This window comes from Gavialis gangeticus, unplaced genomic scaffold, assembly GCF_001723915.1.
Source record: "Gavialis gangeticus isolate Ggan-Ray unplaced genomic scaffold, GavGan_comp1, whole genome shotgun sequence".
Classification (NCBI taxonomy): Eukaryota; Metazoa; Chordata; order Crocodylia; family Gavialidae; genus Gavialis; species Gavialis gangeticus.
Genome location: NW_017729002.1, coordinates 11,908,468 through 11,925,353, shown reverse-complemented (window position 1 = coordinate 11,925,353; position 16,886 = coordinate 11,908,468). Strand labels below are relative to the sequence as shown.

The 16,886-nt window shown below is 42.0% G+C and overlaps 1 protein-coding gene across 1 annotated transcript in view; it reads left to right on the top strand.

The window, feature by feature from the left end:
* The window catches only part of RBFOX1 (RNA binding protein, fox-1 homolog 1), a 2,526,522-nt gene that overhangs the window by 1,704,216 nt on the left and 805,420 nt on the right, over positions 1 to 16,886 (top strand). The window contains exon 4 of the mRNA XM_019507488.1: positions 2,647 to 2,688. Within this exon, the coding sequence (XP_019363033.1) occupies positions 2,662 to 2,688 (27 nt within the window). The 5' untranslated portion in view covers positions 2,647 to 2,661. The remainder of the gene's footprint in view (positions 1 to 2,646; positions 2,689 to 16,886) is intronic.

Sequence of the window (16,886 nt, the reverse complement as noted above, 5' to 3'; positions counted from 1 at the left end):
AATCCATGCTGATTGCCCCTGAGCATCATTTCTGATGCCGGCCCATCACAAATGTGCTCCTTGATGATCTTCTCAAAGAGTTTCCCCAGGATTGAGGTAAGACTGACGGGCCTATAGTTGCCCAGGTCCTCCCTCTTCCCCTAGCTATATGTGCTTATTTCTGTTGTGTGCTGTGCATATATTCTGGCATGACATTATATTACATACATGCAAACCATTTTATTTGAAACAAAAACCAAAATGCTACCTATCCTTTTAAGTAAAGTTACATTGATGGATTTCCCTTGTTTGTTTGACATATCACTTGGGCATGCAGAGATAAAATCAGGAAGGCCAAAGTGCACTTGGAGTTGCAGCTAGCAAGGGTTGTGAAGAGTAACAAGAAGGGTTTCTATAAGGGTGTTAGCAACAAGAGGAAGGTCAGGGAAAGTAGAGGTCCCCTAATGAATGGGGGAGACAACCTAATGACAGATAATGATAAGAAGACTGAAGTACTCAATTCCTTTTTTACTTCAGACTTCACAGGCAAGGTCGGCTCCTATACTACTGCACCAGGCAGCACAGTTTGAGGAGAAGGTAAACAGCCCTCAGTAGTAAAACAACAGGTTAGGGATTATTTAGAAAAGCTGGACATGTACAAGTCTATGGGGCTGGATGGAATGCACCTAAGGATACTGAGGGAGCTGGCTTATGTGATTACAGAGCCACTGACCATCATCTTTAAAAACTCATGGTGATTGGGAGAGGTCCCAGGTGATTGGAAAAGGGCAAATATAATGGTCATCTGTAAGAAAGGGAAGAAGGAAAATCCAGGGAATTACAGACCACTCAGCCTCACCTCAGTCCCTGGAAAAATCATGGAGCAGGTCCTCAAGGAATCCATTTCTAAGTACTTGGAGAACGAAATTAGAAACAGTCAGCATGGATTCACAAAGGGCAAGTCATGCCTGACCAAGCTGATTGCCTTCTATGATGAGATTACTGACTGTAGATGTGGGGAAAGCAGTGGACATGATGTACTTGACTTTAGCAAGGTTTTTGATAAGGTCTCCTACAGCTTTCTACCAGGCAAGCTAAGGGGAGTTATGGGTTGGATGAACAGACATAGAAAGCTGGCTGGATCATTGGGCTCAACAGGTAGTGATCAATGGTTTGGGATCTAGTTGGCAGTGAGTATCGAGTCAAGTGCCCCAAGAGTTGTTTCTGGGGCTGGTTTTGTTCAATATCTTCATTAATGAACTGGAAAATGGGATGGAGTGCACCCTCAGAAAGTTGGCAGATGACATCAAGCTGGCGGGAGTAGTAGATACGCTGCTGGAGGGTAGAGCTAGGATACCAGTGACCTAGACAAGATGGAGGATTGGGCCAAAAGAAATCTCATGAGGTTCAAAAAGGACAAGTGTAAAGTCCTGCACTTAGGACAGAACAATCCCCTGCACTGCTACAGGCTTGGGACCAACTGGCTAAACAGTAGCTCTGCAGAAAAGAACATGGGAGTTACAGTGCACAATAAGCTGAATATGAGCCAACAGCGTGCCTTTATTACAAAGAAGTCCAACAGCATACTGGGCTGCATTAGTAGGAGTGTTGCCAGCAGATTGAGGGAAGCAATTATTCCCCTCTATCCTGCACTAGTGAGGCTGCTGGAGTACTATGTCCAATTTTGGGCCCCCCATTACAGAAAGGAAGTTGGAGAGAGTCTAGTGAGGGCAATGAAAATGGTTCAGGGGCTGGAGCACATGACTTGTGAGGAGAAGCTGAGGGAACTAGGTTTATTTAGTCTACAGAAGAGAAGATTTAGGGGGAATGTGATAGCAGCCTTCAACTACCTGAAGGGTGTTTCCAAAGAGGATGGAGTTAGACTGTTCTCAGTGGTGGCAGATGACAGAACAAGAAGCAGTGGTTTCAAGTTTCAGCAAAGGAAGTTTAGGTTGTATATTAGGAGATGCTTTCTCGCCAGAAGAGTATTGAACGGGTTACCTAGAGAGGTGGTGGAATCTCCACCCTCGGAGGTTTTTAAGACCCAGCTCCACAAAGCCCTAGCTGGAAAGATCTAGTTGGGGATGGTCCTGTTTTTAGCAGGGCGTCAAACTAGATGATCTCCTGAAGTCCCTTCCAACCATAATTTTGTATGATTCTGTCATTCCATGATTTTAAAATTGTATAAGAAAGGTTGCTGTCATGGTGTTTTTCTAGTCAAATGAAAAAGGGAATGCAGGAATTTTTGCAAGACATTTATTCTAACAAAATGTTCGCTCCAAATTGTATAGTTCAGATACATATCAGATAAGCAACTGATATTAAATCTTCCTTTAACTGACTTGTTATGACCATTTGCTATAGAATTACTTTGTGTTTACTTTAAGTGCAGCTTTGATGCGAGGTACTTGCAGTTACGGTGGCGTAATATGCTTTTATCATGGTACCTCTGTAACCAGAGAACAGTAAATGAGACTTGCTCATTTACACAGAACAATCTTCCCTCCTATCCCCAAAGATAGTTTCTTATACTTTTTACTGCATGAATTTTTTAAACCTGAGGCCAATGGCTCAAACAGTGATAAGGGAGTTAGGAGAAAGGTGGGCTATACCTGCTCCGTAGACATCCTGTGCTTTCTTACTTCAATGTCATCTTTTTCCTTGTAGATTTCAAGGCAACAGATGAGTTGTGAAAGAGAGCAACTAAGGGTAAGTGCAATAATGTCTAAACTTTTCTTTCACATTGAACAATAAACAGATGCTTTCTCATGTCACGGATGCTTTATGACTTATAAGATGACCATATTTATCTCCACTGATTTGCTATTGATTTTTTTAAAATAAATATTGTATAGTTTGGTATGAAGTAGCATTGCAGTAGATGTGGATTTTTCTTGTATAATTTATTTAGATTTGGAAGAATTTGGCTTCTTTCTGGAATTTGTTTGACATTGGTGTGCTCTTTCTATGCATGTCAAAGTAATAGTAAGAAAGGGTAAACTAGCTCACAAACCCACCCAACTGGCAACTTCCATTAGCTACTAAGACAATTTTTTGATTGTTTATACTATCCCTATTTTCAGATAGCAATTGAAATAAAAAACAAGATACAATTCCAAGAAAGTTTTATGGTATTGTAGATGGCATGTTCGTTTTGTATGGTCTGTAAATAACTGAAGTTCCTGTACCAGGGTGAGCTTCTTTCTTTTCTTTTTTTCCTTTAATGCAACTGCCAGCTTTTCCAAGAGGCTTCAGTCTGTGTTCCCTTTGTATTTTACATGTGCACAATACCATTGCAGGGGCCTTTTTAGCACTATTACTTTCATATTTATTGGAAGAGTCTAATACTTGTGCAAGCAGGGGTTAGAATGTATGCAAACAAAGCTTATGTGTGCAGTAGGTATTTTTTAGCTATATGGCCAAATATTGGGGATTTCCTTGCTAACCTCATGTTTAAAATTGAAGTGGCAACATTTTAGAAGAGTTTGTCTCTTAGGAGAAGTACTTATTTTATTTTATTTTATTTTTTGGTACTCAAATATAGTGGAAACATGGCCATAAGCCATGTCTTACAAAATACACAGAATTAATTTGAATTCTAAATCATGTATTGTTTTAAGCATACTTTCCATTGACAACACTTGTTTCAGCAGCATATTCAGTAACCTATTTATGTTCAGAGTGTTTTACAGGTTTCTTTTTTGTCAGCTTTTACTTGGTTGTCAGTAGATTACGTACTGATTTTAATGTAGACCAGTTAGTTAAAACTGGTTTTTATTAGAATTTATGTATAAAAAGTAGGTATAGTATTCCCGTTCAAAATGTGTATTTTTGTGAGTTAATTTTTACTTTTGATATTTTGGTACTTCCTTTGTACTTTTTTGTTGATGTTATGCGACTGCACTGTTTTGGAACTGAAGATTTGGCTGTTGTGAAGATGCTCTGTTTTATCATTAGAGTAGTAATGTCTCAATGGAACCAGCTGTCAAAGCTGAAATATTGCTATGAGTATATCATTTGAAGGGCAGTCTTCCCAGGAAGTAGTGGTACCATGAGAGCAATGTTTTTTATTGAATTTTCTTTTTTGAACTAAAAAAGGAGGGTGGAAGACTTTCAAAATCCAAAGAGAGGCAGGCATATAAATCTGATGCCTGAGAAAAAAATGGCCTTTGTAACCTTATTTTACAGCATTACTTTAAATGTAGGACATTTATTATTTTATTACCAAATGGCAATTTTAGAACTTGAAAGCCCAGTTTTCTAATCAATCAATTTACGTAATGTAGTACTTCCTATTCTTGTTCCTATTTTGCTATCCCCCCTTTGAAACCTGAGTTATGAAGAGCCTCCTTTTAACTAAATAGGACTAAATGCATCTTCTTTAGGAGATTACTTATGCCAACCAAGCTGTTGTTGAAAGGGTTTGTTAAATAGGCCAAGATGCAATGAACACAAGATCTCCCTATTGAGTGGGTCAGCATACTATTGAAGTGATGCTCTTGTTGTCCAAGATATAGCAGACCACAGACTTTGATGCTCTTGTTGTTCAAGATATGGCAGACTACAGACTTTGGGTGATTGATATAATGGAAAAATACACATTCTTCAAACTATTGAACTGAAGAAAATCTCATTAAGTGTTAGGGCTACGAGTTGAAATGTAGCAAGAGAAGCCACACTGTGGGTAGTCGGTAGAGTGAATTGAGTTAGTTCCACACATGTAAAGTCTACCTGATGTAAACTGATACTAACTGTTGGTTCTCCTCTCCCAGCCTTGTCAGTTCTCAATGTATCTTGATCCCTCTGGCCATGTCCAGATGAGCAGGGGCATGCACTTGCAGCTGTGCAAATAGTAGCAGCAGAAATTTGTGTCACTATGTTGTATCTCAGCGTATTCCCTTGCATATGCGCTTTGTTGCAGGACGCATTGTCCAGCTTTGAGCAAAATGCCTTTGCCCAGCTCCTCCCAGCTCTCAGGATGCTGGGGGGACAAGGTACAAATGGAGCAGTAATAACAGCAGCCAGCAGCCAAAACATCTCCCTGGAGTACCAAGCCTCCATTTGTTCCTACGCATGCTGTTTTTGCACCGCTCTTTTTCCCAATATTTATTTTTGCTACCAGGAAATCCTGGTAGCAAATTTTGTCTCCATGCTGCATATTTGCAGCACGGGGCACATTTTATCATTCTACGCATGTGGTTTGTGTTGCCATAAAGAGGTTTGTGGTACCTGCATGTGGGGATGCGGCCTCTAAGTACAGGTATCCAGATGACAGGACCAAAGCCTTAACATTTTTTATGTCAAATAACACCATTTTCCTCCTACACTTGTTGCCCAATTGCTGGAGATGCCATAAGGAATGCTAAGAATAAAATGAAACTGGCTCCATTTTCATCCCATGTGGAGTTGCTTCACAATCAGCTTTTTCATTTAGGGTTAGTTGTGTGTGATGTGCATGCTTACATATATGCAAGTTAATTTGACTAAACCTAATCCGCTCTAAATTAAAAGATGAAGCAACATGTGTCTGAAGGAATAGCAGAAAGGGTTTGTTAAGTGGAATTAAACTTTTCATGGAATGCAAAAATAGAGTGGATAAATTTTTTTTTTGAAGACTTAGTACATTTATGGTAAGAAATGATCTGATGTCTGAATTCACCTATAAGTTTGCACAATTGTTATTAGTGGAGAGTTAGTATATATGACGGAAAGAACTATAGATTGGGTTGTGTTATTCACACGGTTAACTCAGGTGTCAGCAACACCAGTACTACGGATAATATAATGAGGGGTGATATTAAACGGAAAGGGATAGCAACTTTATTTCAGGGGTAAGGCTGAGGTTGAGGGCAGGCAGTAAACTGAATAACTTTAACATGGATGTCACTGAGCAAGTACTAATATATAATGCTTCAGTGTCATTATGTCATTATTTTTATGATATAATTGTTTACAAGTTGCAATGGGAGCATAGTTAGAAACTAGAAAATGAAAGCCATGGCCCATAAATGAAGTTCTGACACTTGGCAGTCCCTTTAATTTCCTGTACACTAGTACTTACTCACTGAAAATTCTCTCTGTGTTTACAAGCAAAGGTGGGGTAAACATTATCAATTAATGAATATTATTCAGGAATACCTGTGTAACAACTTCTAACTAGAAACACTGTTTACTTAGAGCATCTGTGACAAGACACAAGTTCATGTTAGCTTATTCAAGTCAAAATTTGTAGAAGCAAATTTGTAGAAGTATCAGTTGGCCTGAGCCTCAAACCTGGAGGCCTCAAACTATGAATATATTCTCTATTTTTAGGACATTTTTGATACTCAGATTTTGGGGAGGCCGTAACAGCAGGTGCTCACCTGAAACTTTAAGAAAAATTCAAGGCTGCTACTGGTAAATTGGGAGTTGGATATGGAAAATATTATCTTCTTGCTCACACATTTCTAACCCCTGCCTCATAATGCAAGTAAGGGAATGCAAGCAATATGTAATTATCTTCCAAAAATGTCCTTGATTATTTAATCATATGATATATCAGTTTTCCCACCTTTTGTTTCTTTTAGTGGATTTTAGATTTTAAAGACAGAGAAGAGGCTATGGTCTGCTATATTAGTATAGCACCTAATATAATGAAACTCTTACCTGTTTGGGACCTGTGGCCATTTATATACTATGCAAATGATAACTAATTAGAACCATTACGCAGGACTGCACATCTGATCCCTTAGGTACTACAGAGCTAAATATTAGGGGTGTGTGCAATGGGCTGTATTTGATTCAGATTCGGATTCTGCCAAAATAAGGGACATTTGATTCATTGATTCAGATCACTGTCCCCGATTCAATTCGGCTGAATCTGAAGATTTGATGCTGATTCAGAGAATCAGCGATTCGGTCACAGACATAGCTTTAAATGTTTTTTCTACATACCTTGAGGTACCAGGCACAGCTTGTGAATGCTGCAATGCTGGGGTGGATGAAGCATTCCACAGGAGCATGCGAGGAGGCCCCTGTGTGCTCAGCAGCAAACCTGAAAGTGGACTAGAAGTAGTTCCAGTCCACTTTGAGGTCTGCCACCAAGTGCACAGGGGCCCTCCCCGAGCCCCTCCCCCCCCCCGCCAGCTTGGCAATCAGCCCCAGGGGGAACCCGGGTGCCCCCACAGACCAAGGAGGTACCAGTCTCCGAGCCAGGGGTGTGTGGGGGGGAGGAGGGCCTGCTGTTGACTGTGCTGGGGAGCCCCACGTGCTCCATTGGGATGCTCCATCAGCCCCACTATTGCAGCATTCACAAGCTACCTGGTACCCTGAGATATGTAGTAAAAACATTTAAAGCTGTGTCTGTCTGAACTGCCGAATCTTTTGGAATCTCTCCAAATTGATTTGGAGGGTTCTGATTCAATTTGGAGAGATTAAAGGGCCGAATCTGGGCCAAAATTGGGACCAAATCTCCGCAAAATAAAATCAGGGACCAAAGCTTCACACAACCCTACTAAATATGACATTGACTACAGGTTGATGACTTGAACAATCATCTTTTCAACCTATTTCCTCATATGTACTAATTTCTGGGCTGATTGGAACTTAAAATCCAGGGTATCTGAATTATTTAAAAATAAGATTTCTCCATTTTAGCATCTCTGCATAACTGGGTGCAATGAAAAATAATTTATTTTGCTTTTAACATGCATTCATTTTTTATTTTGTCTTTCATTGGCGTATATAACAAAGCAAGGAGACTTTGCTGTTCTTTTTTGTGACGCATTTTATGAAGCTAAAGATTTCCAATCTATGATGTCTCCCTTTCAGTTTTCTCAGCATAGTTAGCAATTTTTTTGTACTACTGTGCTCTCCTTCAATGCTCATAACTATGTGTATGATATTCTGATTCCTTACCTTTCTTATTGGCATGTCTCAGAGTCAAGTGGTACTAAAAATGAAAAAAAAAATATGCAAAGGGGAATGAAGTGAATAGTGAATAACCTCTTGTCCCTCCCATCAAGATCTTTCCATCTATGCACTGATCTGTTTCCATGATTGCTCCTAACCCATAATGTTATTCAGTCATTCCCTTCTGGGTGTCTATTTATATTCCTGGTGGTGATCTTTAGTTATCTTATCTACAGTGTGCTTCTTGTCCCATTCTCTGAGCTCTCTATCTGTCTCCAGTCATTGTTTATTGTTCTGTGGGTGCATATGCAGGATGGAATTAAATTCTAATTCTGACGGATTCAAAATTGTCTGTAAAAACACAGACCTCACAGCTTGCTCAAAATGGTTTAAAACTACTTCATCTCATATTTAGGTGGCTGAAAAATCAGGCTCTAAAACATGAATCACACAGCTTATTTAAGCCTGTGAAGAAGCTTAGGATTGCAGCCTGAGGTAGAAATAAGCTGTAATTCATAAAGCTATAAAAAGCAAAGTGACAGCCTCAGAAATCTGTCTGCTGCTTCTACTGAATCTTCCTTACTGGTATGACTTTAACCTGGAGTTATGATTTTTATCAGAACTTAATGATCTTGTTTAAACTTACAACCTAACTTAAACCTCACTGAGTTTCCACTAGTCTTCCTTTCTGCTAAGAAAGGTAATCATTTTCTATTATAAACTCTCTGTAATTGTTTAAGTTTTGTATCTGTATTATGTGCATGATGTTGAATGTCTAAGCTAGACTATTTGATCCTTTGTAGTAATACTTTATGAGCACTGTAAAATGGACATTGGAACAGTTTTAAACCCCCATGTTAGGAAGGTTTACAGATGTGCCTCCTTGTGAATACCAATGAAGTCTAATGGTAAATGGTATGATTAAGTCTCTTGATCTTAAATTTTGAGTGACCTAAGTGTGGCTTTGATGAATAGCTTCCTTTGCATGCATTCATTAGTAGGAAGCATTATATACAACCAATAGTTCCTTTTTAGATCTGGCAAATGTAAGAAGTGCTGAGTCCCAGTATTAATTCTCTTTTGAGGAAAGAAAAGCAGCATTTGCCTTGGCTCTTATTTTGTATTTCTTATCTTTTCAATGCCTAATGAAGTAACATGTGCACAAGGGAATGTTGCAGAAATTTTAAGATTCTATCTACTGGAAAAAAAATTCATGCACAATGAGAACACGATGTGGTTCTCATTTCTGCATGGCTTGTTCTGAAGTGCCTACCCATGTATTAGATATTAATCTTGAAAAGGAAATGTTTAACTCAGCTCAAGTTTTGAGAGTTTGGCCAAATATTTAAAATAATTCTAGTATTATACTTGCTATATGATTTGAATATTAGGTTTTTAAAACTTTAGTTTTGAAATCTGAGTTCTAGCAGGAAAGATGGATATTCATGGATACTAGAAACTTAAAAATTCTTAATGGAAGACAGAACAAATTTTCAAAATTAGATGTGCTTAACTGTATATCAGACTTGTGACTTTCTACTTCAGGGTATGTTGCACTGTATTCACAGGCATGATTGTAGGACATGTAGACATACCTGAACCAGCTTTGATCTAGTTAGTAAGATAACATTAGTGAAGCTGCAGCAGCACAAGCTTCAGCTGCTAAATATAAACTCAGGGTCCCAGGCAAGCTAATGCAGTGCACACAGAAGCCCATGCCGTTATAGCTTCACTATAATTGCTGTCTAAAATAGCTACCTGAAAACCATCACAGGTATGCTGACACATACTGTAATCGTATCTTCTGGTTGCAGCATACATATAGCCTTCATTGTACAAATATCTAACATCCAACATCTTTATGTGAATAAAGTATCAGATAGACATTCTGCTGGGCCTTTGTATTCAAATAATGCACTTGATTGGTCTTGGTTTTACTTCTGTTTTTTAATTAATTAGAGAACATCATCCCCTTCCCAAGTTCCCAAGCTGCCTACCATTGAATCTAATCAGATGGCCCCTCCTCTCCATATGGACCTTCATTGTCTCCCTGTAAGTGCAACCAAGTAGCCTTTTCCTGTCTATCTAAAGCTGTCTCCTCCTTACACACTGCTTTGTGCGTGTCCTTTCATAGCATCTGATAAAGTGAGCTTCAGCCCATGAAAGCTTGTGCACTAATACATGTGCACACACACACACACACACACACACACACACACACACACACACACACACACACACACACACACCTTTGGTTAGTCTATAATAGGGGTGGGTAGAGTCCAGCGTGCAGGCCAGATCGGGCCTGTGGTAGACTCCATTTCCCAGCAGCCCCTGCCAGCATTGTTACAGCTGGTTTCTGTGGAGACCCCAGCAGTGGTAGGGCCATGACAGCATGGGGCCATGGTTTCCATGGAGACCAGCTGCAGCAGTGCTGGCAGGGCATGCAGCTGGGCGGGGAGCTGGTCCAGGGCTGGGATCTTGTGGCAGTGACAGCATGGTCCAGAGCTGGGGCAGACCTGCAATCCACTGCCTGCATGCCCTGGGCAGGAGCATGCAGGCAGCAGATCACAGCTCTGCCCCAGCTTCAGACCACACTGTCACCACTGCAAGATCCAAACGCCAGCTGCAGAGCCCATGGAAACCCTGGCGTCATGCTGTCATGGCCCTGCTGCTGCTGGGGTCTCTATAAAACCAGCTGCAGAGATGCGGGCAGGGGCTAGTGGGGAATGGAGCCAGCCACTGGCTGGATCCGACATTTTGCCCACCACTGTTCTATAAGTTGAAAATCTGTCCTGCCTTCTCTTGACTTCAGACTAACACAGTTAATTACATCCATCTGATATTCATAATGTTTTTTTCCCCCAACGTAAACAAATGACACAAAGCAGAGACAGTAACATAAAGATGGGTGAGTGAGCAAGACACAAGCCCTGGGCTCTGTCTAAGTTGGGGGTCAGATTGGAGCTGTGGGGGGGCGGGGAACGCATCTAACACTCCCCCCATCCCCCGACCTTGCACAATTCAGGTAGGGCATAAAAGCAGTGATGGCATGTGATGTAGGAAAAGCCAGGAAGTTGTGGCTGCTGGGGAAGATGTCTTCCCCTTTTTTTCCCCCCACTGAAAAATGGTGGTGTTTGCATTGAAAAATTGTGGTCAGTGGCAAAAATAAGAGGTGACATCTCCCTCAGGAGCAGCACACCCCCTGGTTGCTGCTGTGTCACATACCATCCCTGATTCTCTTTCCACCCTGCAGCTGAACCTAGAGCTGGAGCAGGAAAGTGTCAGAGTGTATGTGTTGGGGAGAGGGAAAGGGGTATGAGGTATCGCCCAGAGCACAGTGGTGGTCAGTTACACTTTTGAGCAGAGATCATTTTCACTAGAGGTATTGTAGAAGGGGGTTATTGAGTCTACGATGGTCCAGGAAATATACAAGAAGGAAGTTTTCTTTGTCAATATTTTTAATTGAACCAGCCCCATGGGAGTCATGTTATACAAGCTTTTGGTCATACAATACCCCTCCTCAAGGCTAGAAAAGAAGAAGAAAAGGCCTATCTAACTATACTTTAGAACCTATGAGAAACATCTTCAAACAGTTATAGCATATGCTTGTAGAGGACAATACTTTGAGAGAGATATTCCCTACTCCAAGTACCTGGCCTTTGGTCTCCCAATGTCACCAACCATTCATCAGAAGCAAACACCAAACAGAATGACAAGATGTCCTGTAAACAACAAATGGAAAAACTGTTAACATGTTTCTACCATCCCCCAAATCAATACATCCCACAATGAAACCATGGGAATTCATGGATCCTAGGTATGACCTTCACCAAATGCACAAAAGCCTTCATGGAAACTACATAGGTAAAACTAAACATCCATTAACTTCCATAATGAATTCTCACAAAAAAATAATCTCACCAGTGAGAGAACACTTTTCACAGGATAATCATGCCATCTCTGACCTCACAGTCCTCATTCTGTAAGATACCTTCAGAAAAAACCCTGGGAACAAGTTTGTTATAGCTATAACAAATATTAAAAAGCATGGCTTAAACTCAGACAATAGTTGCACGGCTCATGACATTTCACTTCCTCCCTCTGCTGACATCTTTGTACCCCACAGATAATAGCAACTCTTTTTCCTTTGGAATGGTATTATTAATTTATATCAAGTTTGCCCAACTTCTGAGTGGTTAGATGCCAATCCCGCACCCTAGCCACATACTGCATGGACCCTGGCATGTACCATGGCATGTACCAAGCCACATGCTTTGTTGCATGGCCCCTCCCATCCACATAACATGACAATCATCCCTCTCTCTCCTCCTTCTCCTGCTTTACCCTACTGATGCCTCTGGACATGCAGAGATTCCCCATCCCCACACTACACACTGTGCTTGGTATACCAGGTCCCCCCATGTCTCCCAACTGTGGGCTCTCAGCCCCGTAGGCTGTGCCACCCTGCCATGCTCCCAGGGACAGGATCAAGCAGTGGAAGCTATAGGAGGGAGAGGGAGCCTGGGAACTCTAGTCCCCCCGCCCCCTGTAGACTGGGCTGAATCCCTAGCTGGGCTTGCATCTCCCCACCCCCTTGTCAACCAGCCCTCACTGCCCCAGCTAGGGAGCAGAGGGGTAGGGCCAGCCCTACTCTCAGGAGCAGACAGCATAGCCCAGCCCAGGACTGGAAAGTGTACTAGGATGCTGAGGGACTGTGTTTTAACTGGGATCAGAAAGGGGTCTGTAACAGAAGATTCATTGACTGGTTTGACCCAAGTCAGTTAAGTCTGATACTACATGCTACCTGGTTTATCTTAAACAAAGTTGATAAGATTTACTCAAATTTCAGTAAAGCCTTTGATCCTGTTTCCCATGGGATTCTCTCAAAAAAAAGTGACGGGTATTGGGCTGGATCAGTCTACAGTGAGGTGCATGAGTAACTGGTGCCACCTGAATCTGGAGGGGGGCACCCACAGAGGCCACCAACCCTGTTGGGGGGGGGGGCACCAGCCCTACTGATAGCATCAGTGTCGGCCATTGGGGGGGCACGTGCACCCCCATGCACCTCTTAGCATTCCCTTGTGTGAGGTGGGTGGACTACTGGCATAGAGGCCACTCAAAGAGGGTGGCAATCAATGGGATGGCCTCATTCTGGACGGCTGTCTCCAGTTGTTTCCCCCAGAGATTGGTGCTTGGGCCCATGTTCTTTACTATATTTATTAATAACTTAGATGAGGAGGTGGAAAGCTCAGTGATTAAGTTTGTGGATGATAAACAGGGAGAAGTTCAAAGTCCTTCATCTGGGTAGGAAGAACCCTCATCATAAGTACACAATGGGTCCACTGGCTGGTACAGAATCTGAATGAGACTTGTGGGTCACAATTGACCAGAAGATGAATATGAGCCAACAGTCCGATGAGTTTGCCAGAGAAGCAAATAGAGGTCTGGCGTGCATCAGCTGATGTGTGGCCAGTAGATCCAGGGAAGTACTCCTCCCTCTCTATTTGGCACTGGTGAGGCCTCAGCTGGAGTACTGTGTCCAGCACTTCAAGAAGGAGGTACATAATCTTGAGAGAGTACAAAGAAGGGCTACCCATATGGTTAAGGGCATGGAGGATAGGCCCTATAAGGAGAGACTCTGGGAATTGGGCCTGTTCAGTCTGAGTAAGAGAAGGCTGAGAGGTGACTTGCTGGCCACTTACAAGTACATCGGGGTGAGCATCAAGGTCTAAGGGAGCAACTCTTCAGGAAGGCACCTAAAGAGATGGCAAGGGCCCATGGGCATAAGCTAATAGAGGGTAATTTCTGGCTAGATAAAAGGAAAAACTTATTTTCTGTAAGGTTCACCAGAATCTGGAACACACTTCCAGCAGAGATGGTGCAGTCACCCTCCTTGGAGGTGTTCAAGATGAGGCTGGACAGGCATCTTGTTGAGCTCGTCTGAGTCCAATAACTTCCTGCCCACGGCAGAGGACTGGGCTTGATGATCTTACATGTCTCTTCCAGTTCTATGATTCTAAGTTTCAGTAATTTTGAAACTATTTTATGTGTTCTGTTACAGGTTTAAACTTCTTTCTGATCACTTAAACCAGTTTATGTGTAACTTCTGTCCCTAGCCTTAAGGGCTGCATGCAGTGTACAGGCCACCAGCTGGATAGTTTTGTTTTACATAATTACACATGGAATTAGCTATTTTAAATTTTACTTGATTTGTAGCTACTTCTGCTGGCTTTTTTTGCTCCACAGGTTTTCTTCCCTCTTACCTTTTCTTAGATGACTCTTTTAATTTACTAAATGAAACAACCGTTGCTTTACCTGGTACTTAGCTTTGGCTTTTTCTGCTTCTTTCCCCCACTTAAGGATGGACATTTTGTGCTCAGAAGCTTGTCCAGCATCTATCCCAACTATATAGATATACACGATATTACCTGAAGATGTTCATAGTAATATGTTTTTGTAGTAGTCTCATCCTGTTATTTGATGAAAACATATTAATCAAATAACAGGATGAGACAACTACATTTGATGAAAACCTATTAAGAACCATCCTTATTCACATGAACTCTAGTGTTGCTACACTGAAACAATGTTTCTTGGATGATGAAGATCTTGCCACTAGTTTCTGTTCCAGACAGAGAGTAGCATAATGTCTTGTCCAACATTGCCTTTCTTTTTTTCATTGCCATTTGAATTAATAATGCTGTTTACTTGTTGCTGTTGTATATTAAATATTTCCTTTGAAGAAGTCTTCTCTTTGAGATAGATAGCATAGATAGACAAGTAGTGTATTATATTTACCTTCTGTTATCTATACTCTTTCTAAATATCTGTTGAAATAGTACTTGTGTCTATAGGACCCCAAGAAATGCTACAAACTTTTACAAGAGTCTTACCTTTCTTCTTCTTGAAGCTTCAAATACTGGCTTTTTCTAGTAAATAATGCATCACATCATGGGGTTTCTTTTCCTGATTGTAGTGTTGGAGCATGATGATAAAAGTAGGTACCTAGAGTAAAGCACAATAATACTCATCTATTAACTAGAAGGACACATTTAACAAAACATTGGATTATGAAAGAGTTCTTAGCATAAAATAAATGTGAATTTTTTTTTATAAAATCCAAATTTAATTTTAGATTGAAAGACCCTAGTTTTTCATATAAAAGAATGAACAATGAAGAGCTCAAAAAGAAACAGCTTGTAAAACCTTTTTTCCTTTGTTTTGTTTTGTTTTACGTGGAAAATCCCAGTTCTCATTGAAGGGATTCCTGTGATGAGACAAAAATGGCAGGAGCATGATATAAACAAATTAAAGACAGAAACTGAGAGCATTTAGATAACATATTTGCATGTCCCAAGAGGATGTAGTTTTCTTTCTTCTTATTAAAAAGGAAGCTGGAGATGTTCTTATCAAAGTAGCCTAAGGTTTCCTGCCAGGGTTCTTAAAGGATGTTTCAAACAGGAGTCAAAATACATTCTGTAAACCACTTGGCAGAATGACTGAAGCATGGCAGTGCTGTGTTATTTAAAATTGCATGATTAGCATATTTTCTTATGCTCTCTGAAAGAAGTAAATTGTCTTTTCCTTATGTGTACACATGTGCATGTGCTTGTGCTTATTCTCTCTTTCTCTCTTGCATACATGTGCATGGGAGTGCACATACACATTCACACATGCGTGCACACACTCACTTACTGACTATATAATATGTAGCTGGGCAGTGTGGGGAGGAGGCATTTAAAGCATGGGGCAGTGCAGAGGCAGCATTCAAAGCTGGGGCCAGGAACCAGGGTGGAGAAGCTGTTGCCACCCATTATGCAGACTGGAGTCCCTGGTGTGAGGAGCAGGTAGGAACTTTTCCCTGCTGCTCCAGTCCAGCCCCTCCCCAGACTGGTCTGTGGGCAAGGAGGGACAAAGCAGGGCATGCTCCCTGTCTCTTCACCACACCAAGAACTGCCAAGACTGTTTTTGCCCCTGTTCTCTCTGCTCCTAGGGGGCTGTGGACACTAGATGTTACGTCCCCTGCAGGGGGATGCTCCCCTTGCACAGCACTTCAGAGCCCTGTGGCCCAGCTCCAGGTGTGGGGCTGCAGGAGCTGCCTTTAAAGTTCTGAGAGGAAGGGATCATTTCTGCCATGGCACACATCCGGAGCCCTGTGCCCACAGCCCAGTGCATAGGGATACAGCCTCAGGATTTTAAATATCCCACAGAGCAGAAGCTCCTATTCCCAGGACTTGAAAGCCATGTGCCTGCAACCCCATACGTGGGTCTATGACTATTGAAGTGCTATGATGGAAGAGGCAGCCTCTCCCTGTGGGGCGCATCCAGCACCCTGCTCCTGCAGCCCCATGCGTAGGGCTGTGGGCACAGGGCTATGAAAAGCCATGCCTGGGGGCAGCTTCCTATCCCTGTGGGTCACCTAAAAGCTGGCACCTGCAGCCCCATGCATAGGCCACAAGTGTAGGGTGCCAAAGTACCTTGCCAGGGAAAAGCTCCCCCTGCAGGGTTAAGAACCCTGAGTTCTGGCCATGGTGACAGGGCTTTACTTGGCCACAGTGGTGACATGTAGGAGGTGCACAGGGGTGCACATGCACCCCCTGGGAGTGCCGATGTACCCCCTGACTGGCTGCACTTGCTGGAGTTTTGCTTGTCCACAGCTTAAGGTACAGTTTCCACCAAACCCATGCACCTCTCTCCTTGAAACTTGGCAGGCTTTATGGCCTCCACATGGGCTAGCATGCCTGCAGTTCTGACCCCACTTGTGGCTTAACACGTATGCATGACACAAGTTTTGCTTTCAAAATTTTGGGGTGCAGTTTCCCCAAACTCCCAACACCTATCTCCTTAAAACTGTACAGACTTCATACCCTCAGAAGGGGCTATTATTCCTGCAAGTTTCATCCAAATCAGGCCAGAAATGAGAAAATTATAGGCTATTTTGTCCTTCCCCATTATAGCCGATGGGCAATACGTTGAAACAGCGCTGAAACATCTCGACTTGGCTCATTTTGTTT